The sequence below is a fragment of the Ranitomeya variabilis genome, chromosome 6 (assembly GCF_051348905.1).
Source record: "Ranitomeya variabilis isolate aRanVar5 chromosome 6, aRanVar5.hap1, whole genome shotgun sequence".
NCBI classification, from domain to species: Eukaryota; Metazoa; Chordata; class Amphibia; order Anura; family Dendrobatidae; genus Ranitomeya; species Ranitomeya variabilis.
Genome location: NC_135237.1, coordinates 104,408,020 through 104,429,232, shown reverse-complemented (window position 1 = coordinate 104,429,232; position 21,213 = coordinate 104,408,020). Strand labels below are relative to the sequence as shown.

At 41.1% G+C, this 21,213-nt stretch overlaps 1 protein-coding gene across 9 annotated transcripts in view; it reads left to right on the top strand.

Moving 5' to 3' along the window:
• The window catches only part of SATB1 (SATB homeobox 1), a 237,401-nt gene that overhangs the window by 127,663 nt on the left and 88,525 nt on the right, over positions 1 to 21,213 (top strand). For 4 of the 9 annotated variants that reach the window (XM_077268875.1, XM_077268872.1, XM_077268873.1 and 1 more), the window contains 4 exons: positions 12,266 to 12,501; positions 14,801 to 14,977; positions 15,722 to 15,848; positions 16,589 to 16,712. In XM_077268875.1, coding sequence (XP_077124990.1) covers positions 12,291 to 12,501; positions 14,801 to 14,977; positions 15,722 to 15,848; positions 16,589 to 16,712 — 639 coding nt within the window. In that variant the 5' untranslated portion in view covers positions 12,266 to 12,290. Of the gene's footprint in view, positions 1 to 6,620; positions 6,703 to 9,101; positions 10,155 to 12,265; positions 12,502 to 14,800; positions 14,978 to 15,721; positions 15,849 to 16,588; positions 16,713 to 21,213 lie in introns of those variants that run through there. The other 5 variants (XM_077268876.1, XM_077268877.1, XM_077268871.1 and 2 more) reach the window with 5 other exon arrangements.

Sequence of the window (21,213 nt, the reverse complement as noted above, 5' to 3'; positions counted from 1 at the left end):
CTGAACCGTGGACATTACTGCCTGTTCGTGGGTTGATCCCCGCTAGGAAAAGGACTGTGTTTCTTTTGACATCAGGCAAGGTGGAGATCCTGCTGAAACATCTGCTACCAGCACAGCAGCAACAGCAGCTACAACATCAGCAGCAATAGATGGCACAGCAGGAAACAAGCTGCTTATACAGCAAATGCAGCAGCACTTGCAACACCAGCAGCAGATTGGCTTGCTTACAGAGGTGGCTCATGGAAGGCTGGCAGCCCCTTCCCCAAGTCCAGGTAACAAGACGTACGTCCGGAAGACGGTAAGACAAGCCATGCAAAAAAAATGACCTCGGGTGATGATGTGGAGACCTTTTTCGACTGAGTCCGAGTGGGTAACGGAGCATAAGAAGCTACCGCCAGAGCAGTGGATGGAGGTGCTGGCCCCCTATTTGACTGGTGAGCCTCAGAAGGCCTATTATGATTTGGCATTACAGGATGTGCAGGAGTATGCCAAGTTAAAGACTGAAATTTTGGCATGCACAGGCGTCACTATGTCAGTCAGAGCCCAAAGGGTTCACCACGGGGCATATTATGGGGACAAACCACGTCAGTCCCAAATGTTTGACCTACACCATCTGGTGCAAAAATGGCCGCAGATGGAATCCTCCACTCCAGCCCAGATGGTTGAGTGCGTTGTAATGGACAGGTTCGTGCACTCCCATCCTGGTGCATCCTCATATTGGATGGGGGGTCAAAGAGCGGCTCATCCAGCCCTATTGTCCTGGTGCCGAAGCCAAATGGAGAGTGGCGCTTTTGTAACGATTACAGGAAGCTCCATGAGGTGTCCAAGTTCGACGCGTATCCGATGCCCTGGGTCGATGAGCTTATTGATAGGCTTGGGTCAGCCAGGTACATCACCACCCTGGACCTAACAAAGGAGTTCTGGCAAATTCTCATGTCTCCAAGTGCCAAGGAGAAGACGGCCTTCTCTACACCTGACGGGTGCTTTCAATATACCCGGATGCCGTTCGGACTGCAAAGAGCCACAGCCACCTTCCAGAGGGCTATGGACCATATTCTAGTCCCTCATAAGAAGTATGCCACCGCTTATTTGGACATTGTGATTTTCAGCCCGGATTGGGAAAGTCATCTGCAGAAGGTCCAGGCGGTACTCGACGCACTAAGGAAAGCGGGGTTTACCATAAATTTAAAGAAGTGCACCTTCGGGAAAGAGGAGGCGAAGTACTTGGGCTATATCGTTGTAAGAGGCGAGATAAAGCCACAGCAGGTCTCCAAAAAGCAGGTCAGGGCATTCCTCGGGATTATGGGATATTATCGGCAATTTATCCCGAACTTCTCCATGATAGCTGCCCCCCTGACTGATCTTCTCCAGGGCGCAAAGTTGACAATGGTCAAATGGTCCTCTGAAGCAGAGATGGCATTCCAGGAGTTGAAGCTCGTCCTGTGCCGGCTTCCAGTATTGGTCGCACCAGATTTCATAAGACGGGCACCTCCGAAGTTGGTTTAGGAGCTGTGCTGTCCCAGGTTATAGAGGGTGACGAACACGCAGTCCTAAACCTGAGTAGGAAACTCTCCTGTTAGAACTATGCCATCGTGGAGAAAGAGTGCTTGGCCATCAAGTGGGCAATCAACACCCTGAGATATTAACTATTATGCAGAAAGTTCAGACTAATATCTTATTGACGAGGGAAAAGAAGGGCAAGAATGCCCAGGCAGCTAGGTGGTTTCTGGTGCTCCAGGACTTCACTTTCCATGTGGAGCACAGGCCAGGGAGGTTGCATGAGAATGCAGATGCCCTGTCCAGAGTCCCCTGCTTAGCCAGTAAACATGCTTTTGGCAGATGGGGGGAATATGTGAGTCACTGGTAAAGTAATGGAGGGGAGATACGTGTCAATGCGCATGATGGCGCCAGTGATGTAAAACCAGAAGTTTCCTCCAGCACACTGCGTGTTGAGACGGTTTATATAAAGTTATATGATGGACTGGTTTTAGTGGACCTCCATAGAGCGGGAGGAGGTGCATGTATCTCTACCTGCAGTGTCCTTTCAGGACCTGTGTGATTTCTGGTTCATGTGATCAGTCACGTGATGGAGGAGTCACAAAGCCTGGGCTTAAATGGCTGACTGCCAAAGCTTCCGGTGTTCAGGAGGTGCCTAGAGAGAGAGGACTCCAGGAAAGTGCTGATATGAACCGTGGACATTACTGCCTGTTAGCAGGTTGATCCCCGCTAGGAAAAGGACTATTTATTTTTGTTTCTTTATTTTACTGTTTTGTCTGGAGGATTGTGTTTACTTTCCAAAACATGGTTTATGCTGTCTTCAATAAACCAAGCATTTTCTTAAAGAGACAGTGTTCTGGTTAAACCTCTGTGTCCAGCCAAGTGAGCCGCTCTACCACAGCTCTCAGTGGGATGTGTGGCTAGTAGGCATCATTTGCATGAGAATGAAAGAATACAGTTCTCGGTATAAATCAGTAGATCCCCTTTGAAAAGTAAGATTTTGATCAGTATCTCACTGAACAAATTCTAAAATTGACAAGACTGAGTTTCATAGAACTATTTTTTAACCCATAACATGAAAGTAAAGTTACTAATATAACTTTCATTACAAAATCTTTAGTTTTCCTCAACTTCTGTGATGCAAATATGAATATACTCCACATCAAGAACTACTGCATCTAGTATTTTGTATGACCTCCATGATTTTTAGGACAGCACCAAGTCTTTTGTGCATGGAATGAACAAGTTGACAACATATTCCAACATCTATCTTCTTCCATTCTTCAAGAACGACCTCTTTTAGAGCCTGGGTGCTGGATGGAGAAAGATGCTCAACTTGTCTCTTTATAATTCCCTATAGGTGTTTGGTTGGGTTCAGATCAAGAGACACTTGGCCACTGAGTCACTTTCACTCTGTTCTTCTCAAATGCAACAGATGTGTGTTTTGGATCATTGTATTGTTGGAAACGTGCACATCTACCAAGGGCACATGTGATGATAGCATCTTGTTTTTCAATACAGAGCAGTACATCTGGGAATTCATGATAACATCAATGAAATGTAGCTCTCATGCAGCCACAGGAACACTGCCACCACCGTGTTTCACTGTAAACACCATGAAGATAAGAGTAATTTGTAGATATCTCCCGCGCTGCTGTGCAAAAGACGTCAAATCTCAGCGATTCATTGAAATAGTTTTTATTCAACGCGTTTCAAAGTGTCAAGCATTTCATCCTCAGGAAATGACCAGATGGGGTCATTTCACTGAGGAAGAAGTGAATGACACTTTGAAACGCACTGAATAAAAACCACTTGAATGAATCACTGATATACACCATGTTCCAAATTATTATGCAAATGATATTTTTCTCGGATTTTCCTAAATGGTCAGTGCAAATGACAGTCAGTCTAATAAAAGTCATCACCCGTTAGAGTATACAATGAATTTTATTGAAGAAACCTCCCAACGATAACAGTATAATCTCCAAAATGAATAAAAACTTAAAATGCACTGTTCCAAATTATTAGGCACAGTAGAATTTCTAAACATTTCATGTTTTAAAGAACTGAAAATGCTCATTTGTGGAATTTGCAGCATTAGGAGGTTACATTCACTGAACAAAAAAAGCTATTTAACTTCAAAACATACTAACAGGCCAAGTTACATGTTAACATAGGACCCCTTCTTTAATATCACCTTCACAATTCTTGCATCCATTGAACTTGTAAGTTTTTGGAGAGTTTCTGCTTGTATTTCTTTGCATGAAGTCAGAATAGCCTCCCAGAGCGGCTGTTTTGCTGTGAAATGCCTCCCACCCTCATAGATCTTTTGCTTGATGATACTCCAAAGGTTCTCTATAGGGTTGAGGTCAGGGGCCACTCCATGAAGTTTATCTCCTTTTATGTCCATAGCAGCCAATGACTCAGAGGTATTCTTTGAAGCATGAGATGGTGCATTGTTATGCATGAAGATGATTTTGCTCCTGAAGGCATGTTTCTGCTTTTTATACCATGGAAGAAAGTTGTCAGTCAGAAAAGCTATATACTTTGCAGAGGTCAGTTTCACACCTTTAGGAACCTTAAAGGGCCCTACCAGCTGTTTCCCCATGATTCTGGCCCAAAACATGACTCCTCCACCTCCTTGCTGATGTCGCAGCCTTGTTGGGACATGGTGGTCATCCACTACTCCATCCATCTGGACCATCCAGGGTTGCTCGACACTTATCAGTAAATAAGGCTGAAAATTAGTCTTCATGTAGGTCTGGGCCCACTGCAACAATTTCTGCTTGTGAACACTGTTTAGGTGTGGCCGAATAGTAGGTTTATGAACCAAAGCAAGCCTTTGAAGTATCCTACACCTTGAGATTCGAGGGACTCCAGAGGCACCAGCAGCTTCAAATATGTTTGCTGGTTTGTAATGGCTTTTCAGCAGCTGCTCTCTTAATCCGATGAACTTGCCTGGCAGAAACCTTCCTCATTATGCCTTTATCAGCACGAACACGTCTGTGCTCAGATTCAGCCACAAATCTCTTAACAGTACGATGATCATGCTTAAGTTTTCGGGAATATTAGAAATATCTAATGTTTTCATCCCTTGACCAAGGCATTGCATTATTTGATGCTTTTCGGCAGCAGAGAGATCATTTTTCTTTCCCATGTTACTTGAAAACTGTGGCCTGCTTAATAATGTGGAACATCATTTTTAAGTAGTTTTCCGCTAATTAGTCACCCAGAAAACTAATTATCACATGTTTAAGATTGATTTCAGTGATCCATTGAGCCCTGAGACACAATACCATCCATGAGTTTATTTGAAAAACAAAACAATTAAATCTTTATGACACTTAAATCCAATTTGCATAATAATTTGAAACACGGTGTATGATGTCTTCTGTACACAGAAGCATGGGAGATATCCACAAATCATCCTTATATTCATGCTTTTATGACCTGTCTATCCGCAGCAGCTGTACAAATGCTTTTTTAAAGCATAAATCAGGTTAATAGAATCTGATTAAGAACTTTAATTGTGATAAGACCCTTTATGTGCTACTTTCTCCGTAGGATTTTATATTGTAAACACCATGCAATTAGAAAAATAAATGTAGAAAAACGCATGGTGCCTACAGTGAAGCATGGTGGTGGCAGTGTCCTTATGTGTGGTTGCATGTGTTTTCTTGTTGTTGAATTTTGTTTCCATTTATCCTTGTAGTTTGCTGCAACTGAACCCAGTGTAACAATACTCAGCGATCTAAATACATTCACAGCCCAAATCACCCTTACCCTGGTACAGCAGAAAATCTGCAATAGAGAATCTGCCTCTCAGCTGTAGTAAAAGTTAAGTGATCCTGCTACACCGATTTTTCACAGCACAAAAATTTCCTACATGTTTGCAAATGACAAAAGAAAATTTTTTTGCATTTTTACTTCCCATGCCACTCACCTATACTGAGGGCCTGGCAATGATGTGACCTAATGTCATTGCATGGAGTCATCACTGAGCCCAGTAGGCTTTAAAAAAACCCAAAACTTAAGTTAGTTACGTTGGTAGAGCGGTCAGATATTTTTGCCAGTCCCATAGTTTATTACTGGTCTGATAAATACACTTGTGTAACTGGTGCTCAGTTCAAATGCCAGACACTTTCTACCTGTACTCATGATCACTGGGGTCCTAGCACTGCGATCATTAAATTATCTATTCTGCGGACAGGAGATAAATGTTCATTGTCCAACCCCACAAAAGTCGCATCAGATTCTATCTTTTCTTCTACAATGATGGACACCTTCGCAGATTCCGACGGTTGACGTTATTATGGGGCACGAGTGCACTGTGGTGTCAGTAGAATGTCAAGTATTCTGTAGAAATATAAGCAGAAAGCACGTGGCAAGTGTGAATAGAGGCTGAGGAATATACATCCTCTGCTGCAATTGTCTCACACACATCTGTAAGCCATGCATGACACACACATAGCTCTGCACTACATGAACGACACACACATAGCTCTGCACTACATGCACGACACCAATAGCTCTGCACTACGTGCACGACACACACATAGCTCTGCACTACATGCACGACACACACATAGCTCTGCACTACATGCACGACACACACATAGCTCTGCACTACATGCAAGACACATAGCTCTGCACTACATGCACGACACACATATAGCTCTGCACTACATGCATGACACACACATAGCTCTGCACTACATGCATGACACACATAGCTCTGCAATACATGCATGACACACACACATAGCTCTGCACTACATGCATCACACACATAGCTCTGCACTACATGCATCACACACAGCTCTGCACATGCATGACACACATAGCTCTGCACTACATGCATGATGCACATAGCTCTGCACTAGATGCACGACACACACATAGCTCTGCACTACATGCATCACACACACATACAGTACAGATTAAAAGTTTGGACACACCTCATTCAATGATTTTTCTGTATTTTCATGACTGAAAATTGTACATTCAAACTGAAGGCATCAAAACTATGAATTTACACATGTGGAATTATATACTTAACAAAAGTGTGAAACAGCTGAAATTATGTCTTGTATTCTAGGTTCTTCAAAGTAGCCACCTTTTGCTTTGATGACTGCTTTGCACACTCTTGGCATTCTCTTGATGAGCTTCAAGAGGTAGTCACCGGGAATGGTTTTCACTTCACAGGTGTGCCCTGTCAGGTTTAATAAGTGGGATTTCTTGCCTTATAAATGGGGTTGCGACCATCAGTTGTGTTGTGCAGAAGTCTGGTGGATACAGAGCTGATAGTCCTACTGAATAGACTGTTAGAATTTGTATGATGGCAAGAAAAAAGCAGCTAAGTAAAGAAAAACGAGTGGCCATCATTACTTTAAGAAATGAAGGTCAGTCAGTCCGAAAACTTGGGAAAACTTTGAAAGGGTCCCCAAGTGCAGTGGCAAAAACCATCAAGCGCTACAAAGAAACTGGCTCACATGAGGACTGCCCCAGGAAAGGAAGACCAAGAGTCACCTCTGCTTCTGAGGATAAGTTCATCTGAGTCACCAGCCTCAGAAATCGCAGGTTAACAGCAGCTCAGATTAGAGACCAGGTCAATGCCACATAGAGTTCTAGCAGCAGACACATCTCTACAAATGAGGTGTTCCAAACTTTTGGTCTGTACTGTAGCTCTGCACTACATGCATAACACACACATAGCTCTGCATTGTATACATACAAGTGGACGGATCACAGCTGCGTGTAGTACATGTAGAGTAGAGCCGAGTATTTAATGCATGAAGTGCTCTTTGTAATGTATGCAGTGCAGAGCTGAGTAATATATGCAGTGCAGAGTGACTTTATGCTTTTAGAGCAGAGCTAAGTGAGTAATGTATGCAAAGATGAGTGTGTGTAATGCATTCATTGCAGAGCTAAGTGTAATGTATGCAGTGCAGAGCTGAGTGTAATGTATGCTGAGTGGAGTGTATAACATACAGTGCAGAACTCAGCGGGGGTAACACATGCCGTGCAAAATATTACATATACAGTGCAGTGTTTATGCATGCAGAGCCGAGTGTATGTATGCCGAGTGGAGTGTATAACATATTAAGTGCAGAGCTGAGTGTGTGTAATGCATGCAGCGCAGAATGTTACATATACAGTGCAGTGTGTATGCATGCAGAGATGAGTGTATGTATGCGGAGTATATAACATATACAGTGCAGAACTGAGTGTGCAAACTAATGCAAACAGTTCAGAGCTGACTAATGTATGCAGAGTGGAGTGTGTTTATGTATGCAGTGCTGAGGGTAACATACAGTGCAGAGCTAAGTGTAACATATACAGTGCAGAGGTGAGTGTAACATATACAGTGCAGAGGTGAGTGTAATGTATGCAGAGTGGAGTGTGGTTATCCATACAGTGCGGAGCTAAGTGTGTAATGCATGCAGTGCAGAGCTGACTAATGTATGCAGAGTGGAGTGTGTTTATGTATGCAGTGCTGAGGGTAACATACAGTGCAGAGGTGAGTGTAACATATACAGTGCAGAGCTAAGTGTAACATATACAGTGCAGAGGTGAGTGTAATGTATGCAGAGTGGAGTGTGGTTATCCATACAGTGCGGAGCTAAGTGTGTAATGCATGCAGTGCAGAGCTGACTAATGTATGCAGAGTGGAGTGTGTTTATGTATGCAGTGCTGAGGGTAACATATACAGTGCAGAGGTGAGTGTAACATATACAGTGCAGAGCTAAGTGTAACATATACAGTGCAGAGGTGAGTGTAACATATACAGTGCAGAGCTAAGTGTAACATATACAGTGCAGAGCTAAGTGTAACATATACAGTGCAGAGCTAAGTGTAACATATACAGTGCAGAGCTAAGTGTAACATATACAGTGCAGAGCTAAGTGTAACATATACAGTGCAGAGCTAAGTGTAACATATACAGTGCAGAGCTAAGTGTAACATATACAGTGCAGAGCTAAGTGTAACATATACAGTGCAGAGGTGAGTGTAATGTATGCAGAGTGGAGTGTAGTTAGCCATGCAGTGCAGAGCTGAGTGTAGTTATCCATACAGTGCAGAGCTGAGTGTGCCGTCCGTACAGCACAGAACTTTCTGTCACCTTCTCCCGGGGACACTAGTCACTCTCGTCCCTATGATAAAGTAGGAGCAGCGCTGCTCCTGAGGCGGCTCCTCCCTCACGTGTGACGGCTAGCACGGCCTGACATCATGGCAGGTCCTGTCGCCGCTCGGCTCTGGCCTGTGTGGCTGCGCACACTCCTCCTCCTTGTTGTGCTGAGTGTCACAGCCTCCCCGGCCATGATGCCTCCGCCCTCACTGCTCCCTGTTATTCCGGCTATTGTGTATAATCTGCGCGCAGCCGCCTCACACTAATCAGGAAGATTACAGATTCCTGCGCGTCCGGAAATCCCAATCCCCCCCATTATCTCCTGCCCCCTCATAATTACCCTCCTCCTCCTCCTCCTGCACCAATGCCCCGGACTTCCCCGTATATCCCCCATCCTGAGCCCATTTATCCCAGCCTGCTGCTCTCCTCCCCCTCTCATCATGTCTCTCCTCCTCCTCTGTGTCTCTCCCAGGACGTCGGCTGATCCGGGGCCGCCAGGGAAGGGCTTGGGGCTGCAGGCAGGGAGCGGGAGCTCCGGCGGTGGCCTGGCTGCTCTCATTTTGTATTAAAATGAGGAGGAGGAAGAAGAAGCTGCAGCAGCGACAGCCCCGACATCTTCCCGGAGAGCAGCGGCGGCAGCACTAGTGCAGAGCAGCGATCGGCGGCAGCACTGGCACAGAGCAGCGATCGGCGGCAGCACTGGCACAGAGCAGCGATCGGCGGCAGCACTGGCACAGAGCAGCGATCGGCGGCAGCACTGGCACAGAGCAGCGATCGGCAGCAGGAGGAGGAGGAGGAGGGATGAGTCAATACAAGTAATAATTTAATGGGGACACCACATCTGAGCAGAGCAGCTCTGGACAGCGCACAACACGGCAGCAGCACAACTCCCATCCTCTGCCCATTGTGAGCAGCAGACTCTCCCATCTTCCTGCATTGTGAGAAACTACTGAGCACTTCCCCGTCCTCCTCCCCCTGTGACAAGGCTCCAGCTGCTGCTCGCACTTTCCTCACTTGTCTTTCCTTCCATTTATTGTTATTATTTATTTATTTCCCCGACTACTCCCCCCTCCATCCGTGTGATACCTCCCATCTACTTATACATCCACCTGTCAACTACTCCCATCCTCAGATCCTGGAAGAAACTTTGCTGCTCTTATTTATTATTGGACTGAATGGACCTAAGTGGAAGGCGTCAGCGTCAGCTCTCTGTTATCTGCCACCCCCCCATCCACTTCATCTCCATCCCCCCCTTGTCACTATGCTGGGGCTCGAGTTGATTGCAAGCTTTGTGGACACGTCTCCAGACTGACGGACGGCGGCTGCTTCCTCTTCTGAGCATCTCTGAGCATTGAAGACTTCTTTTTTTTTTTTGTAATCTCGCTCGTCCTTCCTTTTGCACATTTTTTTTTTGCTAGATCTTTATTTAATTTCCTCCATTTTGGGGGGGAAGAAGGTTAATCTAGAAGAGCGGATCCTGGGTGCGCTGCTGTCAGGAGGACGCCGTCCATTTCTATGTTGTGGAGTGGTGAGTATTGCTGCCTGCCTGCCTGCCTGCCGGGGTTGTCACATTGGGGAGCACTTTGCTTCTTTGTCTCTTTAAAAGGTCAAAGGGAAATCCTGGCCGGGATTGTGGACTGGAGGCTGCAGCCTGGCGCGTAACTTCCCGGCTTCCTGAGCCTCCTGGGACTCCGGCGTTGATGCCCCGTCACTGCCATACGTGGGGTGACAGCGGTGTGGAAACTTTTGCTTGGTCCCACCACGCTCTTTCCAGCCAGAATTTCATTCTTAGAATTAGGAGTGATGATTTCCTCTTATTATTTTTCGGTGCCATACGTGTCTCTTGTGTACATACAAACACACCCCTTCTTTATATATACACAGGGGTAATTACATACTGCGGACGCTGATTCACGTACACTTCACTGGTCGTTAACTCCATGTGTCATCTCCACTTTTGACCCTTAGACGCCCCAGACGTCTTCCAACAATTCTGACCATTGCAGACCCTTTCCTTATCGTTGTGTGTTCGAAAACACAAAAATCTTAAAATTGGGCTAAAAAAAATATTGTCGACAGTTATTTTGGGATTTATTGTCACAACTTTTCTGGGTCGGTGCAACAAGTGACGCTTCTTAAGAACTTTTCCAACCGTTATTAGATATTGGTGAGGTCTTCAGAAGAAGATCTAAAATCTTAAGTAAAAAAAAAAAAGTCGTGTAAGAACTGCTTCTAATGTCTTCCTCGGTGTTCATGGACCTTTGGTGGTTCTTGGTTTTTCCCTCGTGCTGTTTTCATTATCTTCTTGGGTTCTGTTGGATTTTCAGGTTTTGTCGTGATCCCAGTGAAATCCTCGGTCTGCTCCCCCTCCTCTTATTTTGTAATGAATGGGTTAAGGAGAAGAGTGGCTCTGGCTGACAGGGATAACTACAGATAATAGTCACCGCCTTGTGCTGTCATTGTGGGGATGCTCTGCTTGTCATTATTTGTAACTGAGATCTTGGTGAACTTTAGCCCTGGGCACCGAGCTTTCAATGGGGGAAATTAGATGTTTTCTGTACGTTGGATACAGATTTTGATGCTGATGTGGAAATGAAGTAGATGGAGCGATTTGTCCATACCATATACTACACCAGCTAATGGTGGCAGCTTAGACACCTCGATGTAATGTCAGGACCATTGAGTAACATCAGGTCCACAATACACGTCCTCTGATTATATTGGCTTCTGAGCTGGAACCGTCAATATTTCAATGTGTAGAGTGGTAATCTCTTAAGAAATGGCATAAAGTAATGAGATTTAGTGAGTAAAAATTCTCGAATAAGTCCTTGAGTGTTGTGTCTGGAAGTTTCTTGGCATTGGTAGAAGTTTAAAGATGATGCTCCACTGACCCATATGATATGTTCTAGTTTGGGCCATGGCATATTCTGTAAATCTACAAAAAACGAGTTCCCCGGGTTTTCTCATGTCTCGTAACTTTCTCTTTTGTTTAAAAAGTTTTATTGATCTTCTAAGGACCTTTCTCGTGAACCGTGGAGAAGTCCTGGCAGCAGGAGCTTCTGTAGACGTGAAGTTCTGACTCATGGCGAACTTACTCAGAGGGTTGTCAATATATCAGTTTTAAGGCTGAAAGAAAACTCTTGTTCATCGAGTTCCTTTTAGTATTGGAGTGATCTGATCAGTTATCTGCTTCTCTATCCCACCTGGCCCTTTTCTTAATCCCTAGTTATGTCTTCTTGTCTACTTGTCCCCATACTTTGATGACAACTGCTAAACCCAAGTGTCATAAGTTCCTGGTGAGTTCAACGTGCCGGAGTGAAGTCTAAGAACCTCATCCTCGTGTCATTGATCAGTGCAGATCTTGACACACTTGCGCCATAAGTTATTGACTCTTTCTGTCCATTGTGTAATGACGATTTTATGAAAAATCGATAAGGACCAGCTTCACAAGTGTTCTGGAATAGCAGACTGGGTAGTCTCTCATCTGGAGGTCTACGTGTAGCATTTAATTATGACCATGTATATAAATGTATGTCTGTTCAAATAAATTTGGTTGTGGTGTTTTTTTTTCTTTCTCTCCTACAGACAGTATGCCTCGCTGATTTATAAATACTTCTGTTTTTTTTTTAATTATGCCAGGTGATCCTTAGAGGCGGGACTGAGCATGGATCATTCGAACGAGACAACTCAGGGGATAGAACATTTAGAAATGTCTAACAATGTAAGCGATCCAAAAGGTCCGCCAGCCAAAATAGCCCGCCTTGAGCAGAATGGAAGTCCTCTAGGAAGAGGAAGACTTGGAAGCACAGGAGCAAAAATGCAAGGGGTGCCACTTAGACACTCTGCACACATGATGAGGAGCAGTATCAGAAAAGGTAATCTTCTTTTCTCTTCCTCAATTTTAGGTGATGGAGAAACTGCTGCTGCATCCTCTGAATTGTTTTTGAAAAATGAGAATTTGAATTGCACTTTCGCCAACTTTGACTTTTTAGATTTTCTTTTTGTTTTTGTTTTTTCCTTCTGAAGGTATATTACATTGCTTTTACTCTAATTACTTTGGATTTAATTCGTTTTTTTTTTTGTGTTACGTAAGTATAGTTGGAGGGGAGAAAATAAGTCCTTTAGTATCCACTAGCAGAAGATTATGATGATCTTGGGCTTATTTCAGCCTTTTAAGCATAATCTTATATTTTTTTATTTTGTGTTCTTTTTAATACTAATAATTCTTTACCTAGATTAGATATTTTTATTTATTTAATTTTTATCCTTCTAGAAGACAATGTGCCTGATTTTTCAGACAACTGATCGTTTTCAAGTTTGGTTCGTGGAAGGCAATGGAATTTCATTGTCCTCAAAGTGTAACATTTCTCATACAATCCTTCATTTTGCATTCCGTTTGGCGAAAACAAAGCATATATTGATCCTAAAATGAACAGACACAGCAGTCGGTATTGTTAGATCTCTATCTATTAAAATGGAAAAACAGCACTTCAGCAAATTCTTTGGCCTCTGTTCATGATTACCCTATTTATTGATTGTTTGCCAAGAATGTATGCATCTTAAGAAAGCCAGGGTAGGAGAAGCATTAAAAATATAATTTATTATGGCTTTTTCAAGGCGAGCGCATTAATATTGTACCGAGTAGCTGGAGCGAGGCTCTATAAGAGGACATTCTGACGCCTGCAAACCTATAAGTTTCTATAAATTCCTAAATAGGAGATTTCGTCTGTCTCTGGTCCTATGTGATATTTGCACAGTTCACTAATGCCAGGACGGTTTTAGACAAGGATCCTACAGACTTTCATTGCTCCTTATGCAGACCACTTGTTTACATAGAGTCATAAATGTTCAGCAAAAGCCCTAGCAGTGCCTTCAGGTTGGGATCATCTTGTATTTTTAGCACTTCCCAAACCTTTCCTCTTTTTTTTTTTTTTAATGCTGGACAGTTATAAAGTTGCTGCACTAGGAAGCGGAGCCAAGTCTTAGATCAGGGGAACAGTTGTGTGACAGATCTGCTGATCACTTGTCCAGAGGAGATACATGGAAGCTCACATAGGTGCTGTTAAGAGCAGCAGCTCTCTAAAGGCTCGACACTTGGCGCTCTCTAAACGTCGGAGAGATCCTCTAATTAAAATCTGCCCATTCGTCAGTCAGCTCCTAATTGCTCCGAGCTGCGTAACATCTATATATTTCTATACAATGATCCAGCAGTTGTAAGTTTGGAGCGCAGGGAGCCTGTGCATTGAATAGATGGTAATCTACTCCTCTGTGCCAGGAGAGAACAAATGAGCGACTTGTATAAGGTCGCAAGCAGAGTTCACATAATGAATTGAGCTCCCCTCACCCACTTCAAAGCCGGAGGAATCCCCACTTAGCTACTCCTTCAGAAGAGAATAGCTACAGTCTTCCTACACCTTGGAAGAATTTTCTAGATGTTAACCTATTCTATACCAAACTGGACCATGGAGCGCAGCAGTAAATCGATCCCTGGTTTGCGTATGTAATTTTTTATTTTTTTGCCTCTATAGATTGTAATATGAGATTTATGTCAATATTCTAAATGCACCCATTTTTCGTGAATTCTGGCACTTTTTGTAATACATTGTTAGTAGCTATATTAACATTTTTGGTATACTTGCCGTAAGATATTCTTGAGTTAAAAAGTCGCTTTATTATGTAATTTGTTCAATGACTGATTTGGTACTTTAAAGACTTTCAAGACAACATACCATAATGTGGTCTTCTGCTCCTCTGGAATGCAAGGTCCTCATCACTGCTGTCAGATTGGCTGTAATATTTAGTATGCCGCTGGGGCATTAGGTCCTTAGATTATCACTGACTGAGGTGTTTTTAAAATTACGGCATAGGAAGTTGGTTTTATTTTTTAATCAAAGGGTTAACAAAATGGCAATTTTTTTGAGGGGGTGTGTTTTAGGTTTTTTTTGTTATTTAATCGGAGATGACAGAGATGTTTTGACCAACCTGCGGAACTCAACGGTTGACACTTCTAGGTCGATGACGTGTTTATTTTCGTTCTTAGAAGTAGCGCTGTTTTCTTGGTATTCGGTCATCTGAAAGTCAAGCTAAACTTGCTGTCTTGTTGCTGATTTATCGTGGATGTGGTGGTCTGGTCGTTGACGCCAAACATTTTGTTTCTTTTTCTCATATCCATAGGAAACATGCTTCCAGTTTTCTGTGTCGTGGAGCATTATGAAAATTTCATCGAGTACGACTGCAAAGAAGAACATGCAGAATTCGTATTGGTTAGGAAGGACATGCTTTTCAACCAGTTGATCGAAATGGCTCTTCTCTCCCTTGGATATTCTCACAGTGCAGCTGCCCAGGCCAAAGGTGAATAGAAAAGTTGGAAGAAAATATTATAGCGAATGCTTTTTTTTAAAATTCTTTTGTTTTTAGGATCATTATTATTATTATTTTTTTTTTTTTTGGTAACCAAATTGTGGCTAGTTGTAAGGAACTTCAGACGTTGTCACTGAATCATTAGCATGCCTATTGACCTTAATAATATGGTCCACTGAGAATGTGGGGAGAAATGCTGAGCATATCTGAGCAGATGGAATGCTGAGAGTCGATTTGCATTTATGACTAAATACCTAGATGTGTTTCCCTTTTCACATTTTTATTATTATTTGGGCTGTGTAAGTTGCTGCTCACTATTCCGAAACTGTTTAAGGTGTGAAATCATTTAAGCTTTAGCATCTCTGAATTATGCGCGAAAGTTAATATTTATTTTATTGTTAACTAATGCAGGTACAATATTATATATATATATATATATATATATATATATATATATATATATATATATATATATATATATATATATATATATATATATATATGTGTATATATGTATGTATGTGTGTATATATGTATGTATATATAATTTTTTTAATGTATTTTTTTTACCTACTTAGTATGATTTGTTCATTTGTATTTATTTTTAAATAGCTAGACAGTGTTATGTCTTGTGTTTTGGTATTTTTTGTTGTTGTTTTTTTTCCCCTCTCTTTCCCCCTCCTCTCTCTCCTGTACGTTGCTAATTAGGGCTGTCACTTTGTCCTCCTGGTCTAGGGCTAATCCAGGTCGGTAAATGGAATCCAGTTCCACTCTCCTGTGTGACAGATGCTCCCGATGCAACTGTAGCAGATATGCTTCAAGACGTGTTTCATGTGGTCACCCTGAAAATCCAGCTACACAGGTGAGTCATACTGTGACTCAGAAGCGCCTTGTTCATTAGCAGCAGCAGATGTGCGATATTCCCATATCACGCGTGTTTAATGACGGGCAGCCATAAAGCGAAATCAAAGTTTAAAAGCAATCCAAAGTAGCGTTGTGACTTTGAACGACGCGATCTTCGTTTCTTCTTTTTTTAATTTTTTTTTTCATTGTCTTGCTATATGCACTGAATTATATTTAGTCAATTAATTCAATACGTGCCTTACAAATTGGTGTTTTACATAAAGTGTACTTAACAGAGCAATATTTTGCATATCCTGTACCATGCCATCTGGGTATGTTCAGCGAAAGAATGACTTCACCCTTCTTAATGTAATCTGGTGTTTTTTTGTTGTTTTTTTTTTTTGTTTATACTCCAATGACGATTGAAGAGAAGAGGAAATTTTTTTTCTTTAGTCTGTTTCTCATGATCAGTTGTGAGAAGACATTGCACCTTAAATTGTTTCACCAAGCGCATCAGAGCAGGAAGGTAGAAGTAACATGCAAAAAAATAGTCGCCACATGCAGCTGATGTATAATTCATGCATCAATACAGCAGATGTGTTGTATAAAGTAATTAACTAATCGGAACAATCAGGAGACCGAGAGCAATCTCCAGATGCATCTGCTTGATGCGCAAAATGAAATCTGTCTGTCTTAAAGGAATGTTCTGCAGCAGGATGCAATCTTGTAATAATCCCTTCTCTAATCTGTTTCTAATAGTTGCCCTAAACTTGAAGACTTACCTCCCGAGCAGTGGTCCCACATCACCGTACGCAACGCTCTGAAGGACTTACTGAAAGATATGAACCAGAGCTCCCTAGCTAAGGAATGCCCTCTATCGCAGGTATCGGGGACTTCACATTCTTGACCACTGCTAATCGCGGTCCGGCCATTGGCGCGACTTGTCAGGATGATCTCGTGTCACCAGCGCCATGATGTAATTGCCGCTGTATACTAGTGTTACATGCTGTCCACAACAGTAGGAAAATGCCTTGTACAAATGTCTACACCCGAACTATGAATTATGCATGCAGCTAAGGGGGGAAAAAGTGAGAAAAGATTCCTCCTGGGACCCGGAATAATTACAAGCAACACAATTAGAATCCTGTCATATAATCTAATTAAAATATTCTAGTAATACAATTAAACCATTGAAATCTGGCACTTTAGATACTGATCGCGAATGACTCGGTTGTGGGTTTCAGTAGGGTCTCGTTTGCCCTGATAGTCACTGTTTTGCCACAGTGATGTCACTGCTCAGTGTTCACATCCCTTTTATAGAATGTTTACAAATCATTTCCTTTTGTTGGTTCTGACGGGTTTTAAACTGCAGTTTAGCAAACATACCCACATACCCGTATGCTGATTTTAATTTTATTTACATGTGTGTTGTTTTTTTTTCTCCCCTTATACTATATGATCTGTACTGATCTACCTTCTTTCCCTCTAACCTGGTGGCTGGCTTTCTTGCCATGTAAGGCTAGTAATATCAAAATGTATAGTTTTATTTTAATGACATGTATATATTCTACTTATCTATATTCTACGATCTATCTATAATGACTAAGGGTGCTATGTCACCAGAAACGCGTAGATAGTGTTTTTAATTATATTGTGCTGTTGTTTTATCCTCTATTTTTTGATATGAAGTGAATAAAGTACCAAGGCTTTGCTTTTTCACCACCTCGTTGAGCTGGATTTTTTTTCTATTTCCTGCATATATTCTACCTACTCACTATACTACATGTCGGGGTGTAGTGATGATTTTTGGTACTTAATCGTTTCATTAGTAATCATGCTATTATTTCTTTTATTTATTCATACAGTTTATTTGTATGGTCTTAGACGTGGGATATATATATATATATATATATATAATTTATTTTTTTTCTGAAAAGTTTTGCATGGCAGCTTTTCATGAAGTTGAACTTGTCCAGTTGGTACACTGCACAGTTATTTTGTTGTTCCTCCAGTCTTGTGGCTCCTGTTCAATTATTGTTGGCCTGGAAATAATCAAAACTCTTTTTTTTTTCACCATTCATTTATGTGTTTACAGAATCGCCACGTTAATTTCGATTATGCAGGCTTTTAGGTGGTCACTGTAGCTGTTACCTGCAGATAGGATTTGTTCCATTTTTTTTTTTAAATACTAAAAAAAAATAGACCTCTGCAGAGGAACATTTAGAGAGAAAAATATCCCTTAGTTGATTATATGCAGGTAAACTTGTTTTCTGCTTTTCCCATTGCAAAAAAAGATATTGTTTTTGTATTATTCTGATCACTCTTGAGTATTGAACTGATTTATAATGGGGTATGCAAATAGTGGTCTCTTTATTTAGTCATTTGAATATGCTTTCATTAATATTTTCCATAATTAATGCACTCTTTTGATCATAATTTTTAGGTAAATGACTGAACTAGTTGAGTGTCTTTTTTTAATTATTTTAATTATTAGGAGTGACTGTGTTTGAAAGTATAAAAGGTGTTTTTTTTTCCTGCAAGAAAACAGCATACAAATAAGCTAGGGCCATACTGCAGATTTAATGCTAAATCCTGTAAAAAAAAATACTTGGCATTTGTCATAGAGATTTTTTTTTTCCATTTTAGATCAAAATTAAGAAAAAAATAATAATTTGGCCTATTTTTGTCTGGATGTATCTTTCCCACCCATTCTTCTACAACGGCAGCCCCTAAGTCTAGCTCTTGGGGGGGTCTGTATCCAATTATTGGTGCTGATATATTCTGAAAATACTTTTATGTACCTGGATTCATTATAACCTTTTTAGATAGTCTGTTTTTTGTGTTGGAAAGTGAAGTAGTTGTAATTACTGAAGTGATTGTATGGTTATTTATAGGGTTTATGCTCTGGGATCATTAATAATTAATGATTAGATTAAATATATTTCCCTCCAGGGATTATTTTTTACCGTCATTATATATTGTTGAAACCCTACTATCTCATCTCAGTTGCATTTCCATTTCAGTATCCTTTACAAATAAGCGCAGGACTGTTCTCCTCCTTTGCAACCTCCCTAGATTTACGTGCACATTGGAGAGGCGCAGTGATACGTCTCTGCTCCCATCGTTTCATATAGTCGTCCATACATTCACTTGAGGGTCAGGTTTCTCTTAACCGGAAAGGTTTAATGGAAGGAAAACGACAGTTCTGTGTAGGGCGATGGAAATGTGCTGTTCTCTGTAGGGTGAACAGAAGCGCTCCTCTGTGTTGGTTTTCATGCGACTTGTCAATCAATAAGCACGGGTTAATGGAGACGTTTTATGTTAACGGATATTTATACAACAATATTTGATAGCTATAACGTAACTGGATCATATTGCTTCCTAATTTCTAGGGTGTTTGATACTTTTATTCTGCTGTTGCCTTTTATAAACACAAGAAATTTCCTATTTTATTCCTTTCCACATTGATGCACCGAGCTTGTCCTCAATAGGGACAGCATCAAATGTCATTATATACTATATACTAGGGCCAATGTCATAGTAATGTTATGGGTTGAGCGAGAAAAGTGGAAAAAGCTAGGATCCCAGTAGTAGTGGTGCGAACTACTGAGAGTATCAGAACTTTTACATACTCCTCATGTTCTTCCTCTTCTAGTGCTACGTGTAGGTAACTGTGTAGTACAAGTTCTACGTCAGCATGGAGGAAAATATTCTCCTAGTCACTTGAAATGTTCCTGTCTACTTGCTAAGCCTCATTTTATAACATTAATTAAAATAATGTTTGCTTTGGCATTTTACAATTATAGTCTACTTGTTTCCATCAGCAGTGTAATTAATGCTGATCGTTATTTATGTTTGTGAGGGCGAGAGTATATCTAGGTGAACTCCACTGAACAATCCATCTGCCATCAACGGGCAACATATACTTCTTTGGGCTTTAGGAGCCGCACTCGTATTGGTAGCTGGCATCTTAGACTATATCATGTACTTTTTTTTTATTTATTACACTTTGTACACATACGCAAAAATTATATATATATATATATATATATATATATATATATATATATATATATATATATATATATATATATATATATATATATATATATATTTAGAATTGAGAGTCCTCAGTGGTTGATACCTTTTAATGGCTAACTGAAAAGATGGTAACAAATTGCAAGCTTTCGAGACTACTCAGGCCTCTTCATCAGGCAAAGACAAAAGGTATCAACCACTGAGGACTCTCAATTCTAAATATTTTTCTATCTACTGGCTAACATGGTAGGTACCAAAAATAAAAATAATAATAAAACAAATTATATATATATATAAATTTGTTTTATTATTATTTTTATTTTTTTACGGAAAATTGAAAAAGTATCAGTACAGCCCTAATGTTGTTGGTGCAATACATAATAATGATAATAATAATTTTATTTCTATAGCGCCAACATATTCCGCAGCGCTTTAATACTTGCGCAAGCAACCAGCCAAATGTGGAAAAAATATATTGTAAATGGAAATCAGTGCAAACAGTGGACTTTATTCACACCTGTTTGAATAATCACTGATTTTCCAGTGCAATATTTAATTATATATAATTTATTTTATTACGCATGTGTGTGTTTATATAAATATGTCTAAGACATATAAAAAAACACCCCAAAAACTATGATATGGATATCTTTCTGCAGGATTTTTCTTTATTAGGCTGGCGTCACACTAGCAGTATTTGGTCAGTATTTTACATCAGTATGTGTAAGCCAAAACCAGGAGTGGGTGATAAATGCAGAAGTGGTGACGTGTTTCTATTATACTTTTCCTCTAATTGTTCCACTCCTGGTTTTGGCTTACACATACTGATGTAAAATACTGACTGAATACTGCTAGTGTGACGGCAGCCTAAATCCTAGATCTCTCAGATTTTATGGTTTTTGCCCAAACAAATATGTAGTTTCCAGTTCCAGGTAGGGCTTTCTTTTTTCTTCCTCCAAAATACTGAGTTCCAATACAGCTTTGAGGCACCCAAATCTAAACTGATGGTCACAAATGTGCAGAAGCCACGTATAGGAAGCTCAAGAGCCTACTAATTGTTAGGACTAACTTTAGGGAGAAATGTTGAGAAGTTGTGGTCTTCGTTCACATTGTGGCTTTCTGGATGCAGCATTGGCACAGTATGGCCAGTGGGCTATGTGCACTCCACGCTCATGGCGTGAAGGTTAGAAAGGTAAAGCTGCTCTCGTATGTGCTGTGTAGGCAGCTGTGAGCATGCTTTGTGTGTAATATCCATAAGCCGCGTAGTTTGCATACATTTATGGGAAGATCTACATATGCATTGGTTTATGAGCAATATTTTTCGATGTATTGCTCCGAGCTGTCGC